Source organism: Heterocephalus glaber, unplaced genomic scaffold (assembly GCF_053883595.1).
Source record: "Heterocephalus glaber isolate CG9 unplaced genomic scaffold, H.glaber_assembly_v1.0 deba00001532, whole genome shotgun sequence".
Classification (NCBI taxonomy): Eukaryota; Metazoa; Chordata; class Mammalia; order Rodentia; family Bathyergidae; genus Heterocephalus; species Heterocephalus glaber.
In genome coordinates, this window is record NW_028258330.1 from 29,314,808 (window position 1) to 29,324,571 (window position 9,764).

General features: G+C 37.4%; 1 protein-coding gene and 1 pseudogene across 7 annotated transcripts in view; both read left to right on the forward strand.

The window, feature by feature from the left end:
* Ralgapb (Ral GTPase activating protein non-catalytic subunit beta) overlaps window positions 1–9,764 on the forward strand; it is a 100,369-nt gene that overhangs the window by 86,402 nt on the left and 4,203 nt on the right. For all 7 annotated transcript variants that reach the window (XR_015442033.1, XM_004867777.4, XM_004867779.4 and 4 more), the window contains 3 exons: window positions 3,544–3,652; window positions 4,383–4,461; window positions 9,433–9,581. Coding sequence is in view for 6 of the 7 variants with exons in the window: in XM_004867777.4 (XP_004867834.1) it covers window positions 3,544–3,652; window positions 4,383–4,461; window positions 9,433–9,581 (337 nt within the window). In the remaining variant the exon portion in view is untranslated. The remainder of the gene's footprint in view (window positions 1–3,543; window positions 3,653–4,382; window positions 4,462–9,432; window positions 9,582–9,764) is intronic.
* On the forward strand, window positions 10–3,535 carry LOC106007977 (transcription factor IIIA pseudogene; annotated as a pseudogene).

A 9,764-nucleotide genomic window follows, 5' to 3' on the forward strand; every position in this document is an offset into this window, starting at 1 on the left:
TAAGTTATTTTGTGGCTGATCTCTAAAAATTTGTAGTGAAATGGGATAATTATAGAATTATGTCTGGAAAGTTAACTTTAATTCAGAGAATAATTATAACAATACTGATTTATTGATAATTTAAATCTTCGAAATCAAATTCTCTCAATTTCCTTTTTTCCAGCCAGCAGCAAATAGTTCATTCTAAGACTTTATGTTCCTTTGTTTGCCATTTTGGTACTGTCCTTGATCTCTTACCAATTACTATTTAAATGTTTTAGTTCCTGTAACATCCACTAAAGGTACAGCGTTAGCTATACATTCCATATCTTTAATCATGGAGTATTCAATTTAAATTAAGTATGACCTTATAAAAATGGCAGTGTTTTGGAGAATAGACCATTACAGAAGTCCCTCCTTATATGCTATTTCATTTTCTGCCATTTCATTACCCATGTTCAACCATGGTCCAAAAACATTAAATGAAGAATTTCAAAAGTAAATAATTCTTAAGCTTTAAAGCACATTCCATCCTGTATAAAGTGGTGAAATCTCATGCCACTCTGCTTCATCCTGCCTAGGATGTGAATCATCCTTTTGCCAAGGATTTCTACACTGTATATGCTACCCACCTATTACTCATTTAGTAGTCTTGTTGTAGTGCCACGATATTCTGGTATCACAATGCTTCTGTTCAGGTAACTCTTACGAATTAGCCTAATGCTACATCATGTTTCACTTCATCTCATGTCAGATCATCACAGGAAGAAGGATGGTATAGTATAATAAGATACTGAGAGACAGACCACATAGCTTTTATTATAATACAGTATATTGTTCTCATTCTTCTATTATTAGTTACTATTATTAATGTCTTACTGTCCTAATTTAGAAATAAAACTTTATCATAGATATGTATAGAAAAAAAACATGACATACAGAATTTGGAAACTATGGTTTCAGGCAAGCACTGGGATGAGGTTGGGGAGTAGGTCTTTGAACATTTAAGAGGGGCACTACTACATATGAATAAATATATTGACTGTGCCACATAGACCCTGCTACAAGAAGAGAGCTTTTTTGCTTTTATGCCTTTTCTTGCCTATCAGCAGATGTTATTTCCTTGTCAGTGTTTTCACTTCATGTCATCTCTTAATCTTTACTGAAAAGTGACCAAGTAAGTGTAACAAGAGTACAGAATCAAATCATAAGTATAAGAATATTGATTTAAAATAAAACAAAAGAAAAAGAAGTGTAAAGTTGACTGAAGTCATTCCTCAGTTGTTTGGCTCCTTCCACAGTGAAAATTATTTTTGACACAGGTACATGCTTTAAAGAGAATATGGGAGCTGGATGTGGTGGTCCACACCTGTAATTCCAGCACTTGGGAGGCTGAGGCAGGAGGATTGTCGTGAGTTCAAGGTTAGCCCGAACTAATAGTGACACCCTGTCTCAACTGCAAAAAAGAGAGAATATGGGAGAGGTTTCTACCTTTACAACTGATTTAGAGGAAAAAAAACCCCATCAAATTGTGGAAGACTGAAGTAGACTGATTTTGAAAATCAGAAGTCTTAGAAGGTTTCACAGAATGTTTGGAGAGTTACAGGTAGTACAATAACATGGTTTGTTTAGAAGAAATCTCTTGGCCACAGTCATTTTCTGTGAATGCCAAAGTAGAAAAAATATGGGATAGGGCTAGGTTGCCATGGACTATAGTCATTTGGCAAAGACATAGTATTTCTGTGCTAATAAAGCAGTTTTAATTTTAATACTCAGCTTAAGTATGGGATTCTCCCTTCTATGCACTTGAGTTTTGTTTAGGACAACAGCATAAACTTAGCTCTGCTGCATGCCCTAAAAGTGGTGTAGCTCAGAGTGCCAGTTTGCTGAAGGGGAGCCATGTAGTCTTGTTAGCCTTGCAAAGAAACTTTAAGCCAGTTGGGTGGCAGGGAAGCCTGAAGCACACTGTGCTTGATAGCAAAGCCCAAGAACTCTTTTCTTTCTGTTAACTAGAAAACGGAATTAGGCACAGATTGCAATAGGAAACATTTGATCTGGGAACTAGGAATAATTTGTTCATAGAGCATTTAAGAGATTAGGATCTCTAGGCAAGCTGGTGATGTTGCATTGATGGGGAAAGCATACTGCTTTCCAGACATAATAGAGACAATCTCAGATCCCTTTACATCTTCATTAAAACATTACATACAGATCTGCTCCTTCCCCGACTGCGGCGCCAATTACAGCAGGGCCTGGAAGCTCGACGTGCACCTGTGCAAGCACACAGGGGAGAGGCCATTTGCTTGTGACTATGAAGGCTGTGGCAAGGCCTTTGTCAGAGACTACCATCTGAGTCGCCACATCCTGATTCATACTGGAGAAAAGCCATTTGTTTGTACAGCTAATGGCTGTGATCAAAAATTCAATACCAAATCAAACCTGAAGAAACATTTTGAATGCAAACATGAAAATCAGCAAAAACAATATGTATGCAGTTGTGAAGGTTGCAAGAAAGCCCTTAAGAAACACCAGCAGCTGAAAATCCACCAGTGCCAGCATACCAGGGAGCCACCCACCGTTCAGGTGTAGCGAGGAAGGATGTGGGAAGCACTTTGCCTCACCCAGCAGCCTGAAGTGACATGGGAAGGTCCACAAGGGTTATATATGTCAAAAGGGATGTTCTTTTGTGGCCAAAACATGGACAGAACTTCTGAAACACATGAGAGAAACCCATAAAGAGGAAATAATGTGTGAAGTATGCCAGAAAACATTTAAACGCAAAGATTACCTTAAGCAGCACATGAAAACTCACGCTTCAGAAAGGGCTGTGTGTCGATGTCCAAGAGAAGGCTGTGGTCAAACCTACACAACTGTGTTCAATCTCCAGAGCCATATTCTCTCTTTCCATGAGGAACAGTGCCCATTTGTATATGAACATGCTGGCTGTGGCAAAATGTTTGCCATGAAACAAAGTCTCACTAGGCATGCCATTGTGCACGATCCTGACAAGAAGAAAATAAAGCTCAAAGTAAAACCATCCTGTGGAAAACGGAGTTTGGCCTCTCGCCTCAGTGGATATATCCCTCCCCAAAAGAAACAAGAGCAGGACTCAACTTTGCCTACAGATGGGGTGTTGGAGAGCTGCGAGGAAGATGGGTGCTTTCCACAGTTGCATTACTCGGCCTCTGCTAGGCGTCACCTGGCCTTGGAGAAGGACTACAGACCAGTGAGCTTAGTATAGCTCAAAAGCCTATTTTTCTTTATTAAAATCATGAATGCACCAAAAAAAAAATGTTGCATACAAATCTTATTGCTATTAATGCAAATGATAATTATTCCATGTTCCTTACCTTCTTTTCCTTTGACAGTTTGAAGCTTTCATTTCCTTTTTCTAGGTCAAGACTCCTAAACAGAGAAGCTGAAGAAGAGCTCTTTGGCAAATGTATTTCACACTTTTTTCCTGGTTTCCATGACCTGATACTCACATCACTGGACATTTTGATAAATACATGACTGGGTAGTTTTATCAAGCTACTTCTTCTTTTTTCTCTCTTCTGCATATAGCTCAGTCCGAGTTCCAGAATGAAGAAGCTGCCTCAGGGTCGCCTTGTGCCTCCCCTTGGACCTGAGACAAGAGTGTCTGTAGTCTGGGTGGAACGCTATGATGATATAGGTACTGTGTAAGGACTTTGTCCATCCATAATAGGATGACAGTGACTTACCAAATGTCTGGAAGGAATGAGGGCATGCATCGCAGCTCTACCACTCAGGTGTACTAAGCCTCAGATTGCTTATCTGTTAAATGGAGATAATTATGGCACTTATTTCATAATTGTAAAGATTTAATGAGACTAGTAGATACAAAGCTTTTAGCTATTGTTATTGGCAACACAGTTATTGTCCCAATCATCCTAGACCTCTAGATAGGGTAAAGGAAAACACTTGACACACACACACACACACACACACACACACACACACACACACACACACACGGAAAACACTTCTCCTTATGCCCCCTCTAGTTTTAATGTAAAAGTTACTTTGTCCCTTATGAGTTCTATGGATAAATTTCTTATGATTTTCCTGTAAGCAACAGGAAAGCAGTAGAAATGCATACTTAACCTAGGATCCCATTCTGCTCAGAGTAAGTAGGAAAGTGTGATAGTTGATCAGATCATGTTCCCTAAAATGTTCTGCTTTAGGTGAACTTAGCTAAGATGTCTTGAGGGAGATTTTTCTTTTTTTAATTTTTGGAGACTCATTAGGATTACGTATTATAGGATAGCAAAATCTAAATATTTGACCCCTACCAGTGTAAAGAGATTAGAACTTCAATTTTCTGTTATTTGCTTGGGGAAAATAAGGGAAATATTAATTGTAATGGTATTATTTTCTTCCAGAAAACTTTCCCCTTTCAGATCTAATGACAGAGATCAGTACTGGTGTGGAAACGACTGCAAATAGTAGCACTTCTCTGAGGTATGTGCTTTTTATTTGCTTGAAGTTTATCAGTGTGTGTTGTTGTGGGTTTTTTGGGGGGTTTTTTTGGTGGTACCGGGGATCGAACTCGGGACCTTGCGCTTGCGAGGCAGGCGGAGGCACCACTGAGCTAAATCCCCGGCCCCTGTGTGTGTTTTTGTATGTTGATTGCAGCTTAATAAAGTAGAATTACAATGTATCGATAAGGTTGAAGGCAAAAATAATCAGAGAAGTTTGTACATAAATGCACAAAGTTCTCAAATTAGTGAAAAAATTTTAAAACCACTTTATTGAGGTATGTATGATTGACAAAATGTTGTACATATTTAACGTATTTAACTTGTTGACATTGAAAATAAGTATACATGAAACTCTCACCACCTGTACTGTAAATATACCTATCACCCCCAAAAGATTCCTCCCACTCACCTTATTATCTTATGATAACACTTAACATAAAATCTACCCTCTTAGCAAATTATAAGTACAGTATTATTAATGTTAGCAACCGTGCTGTACAATTGATCTTTAAGACTTGTTCATCCTGCATAAATGAAATTTTGTACCCTTTCATTAATACCCTCCCATTCTCCTCTCTCTCCAGTTTCATTCTACTCTCCACTTCAAAGAATTTAATTATTTTATATTCATATCAGTGGTATTATGTAGGATTTGGCCTTGTGTCTAGCTTATTTCACTTAGCATAATATCTATAGATCCATGTTACTGTAATTGACAGGACAATATTTTAAGGCTGAATAGTATTCCATTGCATGTATATATCCTATTTTCTTTAGTACACCTTTTCTTTGGTATCGAGGATCGAACTCGGGACTTTGTGCTTTTGAGGAAGGTGGAGGAACCACTGAGCTAAATCCCCTGCCCTATATTCTATTTTCTTTATCCGTTCATCTGTTGATGGACTTGCAAGTTGCTCCCATGTCTTGGCTGTTGTGACTAGTGCTGCATTGAACGTGGGAGCAGAGATACATCTTAGGATTACATGTTTTAGGATAGCACTGGACCTCTTTGAGATCCTGATTTCAATTCCTTTGAATATATATCTAGAAGTTGGATTGCTAGATTATATGGTAGTTGTATTTTTAATTTATTCTCATTATAACTTACCTTTGGTTTTTTTAAAAATGATCATCCTAATAGGTATGAAGTGATATCTTATTGTGGTTTTGATTTTCATTTCATTTCATTAGTGATATTGAGCACTTTAGCAAGGATTTTTAAATGGTATCATTAAATTTTACATTTATCTATAGCAAAAAGAAAAATAGAAAAAAAAATAGAGAAGTTGTGGCAGGTAATGAAGGCTGTTACAACAATATTAAATAGAAATGATGGAATTAAATTGGGAAAAAATTCTGGACAAATGGCAGTTTGAGTATCCTAATCTAACTATCTTTTTTTTTTTTTTTTGGTACCGGGGATCAAACTCGGGATCTTGTGCTTGTGAGGCAGGCACCAGAACCACTGAGCTAAATCCCCAGCCCTAACAATCTATTTAATAGGGAAATATTTCTTTCTTTCCTTTCCTTTTTTTTTCCTTTTTTTTTTTAATTTTTGAGACAAGGTCTCACTATGTAGTTCAGGCTGACCTCTAACACACTGTGTAGCCCAGGCTGGCTTTGACCTCACTAATCCTCCTGTCTCAGCCTCCCAAGTACTGGGATTATAGCCTCACCCTGCTTAATGGGAAAATATTTCTGACTAAAATTAATATTGTTACTATGTTGAAATTTCTACTTTACCTACCCATACACAGAAAGGATAAAAAGAGAATAATCTGGGGCCAGGGATTTAGCTCAAAGGTTTCACCACCTGCTATGCAAGCGCAAGGACCCGAGTTCGATCCCCGGTACCAAAAAAAAAAACAAGCAAAACAACAAAAGAGAATAATCTGATTCTGAGAATATTAACAGTATATTTGGTTAGGCTTTATAGTTTCCAGGGCTTTTTGCTTGTTGGTTTTCGGTTTATAACTCCAGATGTTACAGTTATCGTCCTTGTTTTACTAATGGGCTAAGACAGGCTCATAAAATTTATTTCTCAGGCTAATACATCCAGTATATCAGTAAAGCAAGAGAAAACAATCTGAACCCAGTGTTTGCCCTCAAATACTAACCTCACTTCTCTCATTACAGAGTTGCCCTTGAACTTGATGTTTTCACTTTCAGTTCCTTCTCTTTACACAATTTTATTCTAATTGCATGTAAGATTAATTTATTCTAACATTGTTAGATTTTTATTATTTTAACAAAGACAATAGAGATGGCTTATTGTAACATTATTAATTTTTTTTTAAATTTCCAGAAGAAGGCAAGTCATCCTTAAAATGTTCATATTTTTTATGCTGAAGTATTTTAAAACAAATTACAAGTACCATAACAATCTAAATACATGAGTATGCTTTCTGGAAAACAAGAACACTTTAGATAGCTAAAGCAAACATAACAATAATAAAGTTAGTAATAATCTATTAATATCATATAGTAGCCTTTATATTCACATTTTTCCATATTCCTTAAAATTCTTTTATAATTGATTTGTTCAGATCAGAATTCATTCTAGGACCATGCATCATATAAGTCCTTTGGTCTCTTTAATCTGGAACAGTACTTTTTCTTTTCTTTTCTTAATGGCATTGGCTTGCTGAAGAAACTGTGGAAAAGCTGTCATGAGCTAGACTTTTCTGGAGCTTGTTTGGAAGAGAACTTAATACAGTCTGGCCGTAAATTTGTTTTATTGGTAGACTAGCAAATTTTAGAATTTGTCTTATGAATAGAATTACTGTAGGATTTTTTAATTAACCAGGAGAATACTAAACATACTTATTAGCACAATAAAGCAGCCAAAATGAGGCACAGCAAACAGAAACATACATTAGCATTCAGAGGGTTAGTGTTGTATGAAACCATTGCTTTTCTTTTTTGTAGACTTGACAATAGCCATAGGGATTTAAAATGACCTTCTGTAGCAGCTGGTAAGGAAACTAAGGAGCACTCACCAATGGTACAGAGCATATTAGCAAAAGAAAACAAGAATGGATTTGGTTCCTATAGTGTAAAATGTCTAAGAACTAGAAATTCAGTTCAATACTAAGCAAACACTAGAAGTTGCTGATACTTCTCAAAGCACTCAAGTTGTATCACATACAACTCACTCAAGTTGTATCACATGTATCACATTTACAGATACAAACGTTGGACGATACCTACATCTGCAGTTTAGGTTTCAAGTTTTGTGGGTTTTTTTGGTACTGGGGATTGAACTCCGGTCCTTGCGCTTGCAAGGCAGGCGGCAGAACCCCTGAGCTAAATCCCTGGCCTGGTTTCAAGTTTTTTCTTTAAGAATGAACTATACTGAGTCACGTATGGTTACACTTGAGCTGAGGCAGGAGGATCACCATGACTTTGAGGCCACCATAGGCATCAGTTCAAGGCCAGTCTGAACTACAAAATGAAACCCTATCTCAAAAAACCAATATAATTAAATAAATGCACTGAAATTCTAAAAATTGTGAAATTCAGCTGTGAGAGTTTACAAAATAAATACTGCCATTATTGTTTAGCAATAATCTCAGCACCAACCACTGTAGTTACTATTATCTGACTTGTTTGAGCATCTTCTAGTCTCATTGTCTTCATGGTTCACAAACTCATGGGCATAGGAACCGATCCAACCTTAATGAAACTATGTTTAGCATGTCAGCTTTTTAAAAATCACACTTAGTATTGTAATTGCATCAGCTATTCCAAATACAGTTTTAAGTTAAAGCATTATTTAAAAAAAACAATGCCTAGGCCCTTTAAATAAAATTCTACTACTAATTTTATAAGTCTGGAATTTAAGAATGACTGTAGAAAACCTGGTTTACTTAACTCTGCCTTTTGCAGAAGAGAAAAAGGAACTAAGCTACAGCAGCACTTAGTAAACTGCACTGTACCCTTGTGACCAGAAAGTTGCCCCCCATAAAAGGAAGTCAGTCTTTTATTTTATCCATTTATTTGTTGGACTTCCAAAGTTTGATTTTTAATAACTACAAATGCCATTACTTTTGGAACGTTATGCAAAAAATAATTTTAAACATTAGTCACACTGTTGAAATACTCTTAATATTAATAATTGGTTCTTTAGTAAGAAACAGTTCTTCATAGCAAATACTCTTGAGTTCAGTCTCCAGCAGAGGGGGAAAAAAGAATTTTTTAATGTCTTGAAAGATTCACTCAGTGTGCTTTTGCTAAAAATCACTTTACGTGTAGGGAAAGAGAACTCATGCCCCCCCCCCAAAAGCCCCCAGCTGTCCATAGCACAGAGTAACAGGAATAAATCTTGATAGGTTGACCATCTCTGAGGTGGATGTGTAACTCACTCTTCCAGAGATGTATCTACTGACCTTAGCCCCCGCTGTTTGGTCAGGGTGGTCATTTATCACCCCAGCTAAGGAGGACACTTACAGCCAGTCTAGACGAAAGGCCTCCCAACCACCTCTCCTGACTTCTGAAAAAAATTATGTCCAGGGTTCCCAGGCTGGACTTCACTGTCTTCTGCTCTGATGCAGGTGCAAACTCACCTGTGCTAGAACCCCCTGTGGTCTGGCAGCCACACTTCTGTTCGCTGCAGAAAGGGGACTAAGTGCAAGTCCCACAGTTGGCTGCTGGATTCTCAGCTCTCACAATAGATTTGTCTATACTTTCTATCCTACCTCCTCACTAGTTTTCCAAGCATCTTTTTTAAGCCTCTTTTTGTTAACTTAAAAAGCCTGACTCTAATAATGAGCATTTAGTTTTGCAGAGTGCAGTAACACGCACTTCCAGAAAGAGGACCCTGAACAGACTGGACTCATTGGCTCTTCTTAAACCACTGTTGGCAGCAGGTCCCATTGGCATTCTTTTATGCTGCATATGGGGGACTTAAACTCTTGTGTACCTGAGCTAAAAAGACTTTTCTTTTGTTAAGATCGACAACACTTGAAAAAGAAGTTCCAGTCATCTTCATCCACCCTTTAAACACTGGATTATTCCGGATAAAAATTCAAGGAGCCACTGGAAAATTTAACATGGTCATCCCTCTTGTGGATGGGATGATAGTCAGCCGGCGAGCACTTGGTAAGTTCTTCATGTGTGCAAGAGCTAAGGTTTCTTTCCTTCTCTTAATATGTTTATAAACCAAGAAGATGAAAAATCAAGGGATGGTGCTATTACTTAGTAGTTCCACATGGAGAAAATGCTATGGCCTTTGTTAAAAGGGGAGCACATTTTCCAGATTTGAACTGTCTTTAAGTATTGTAC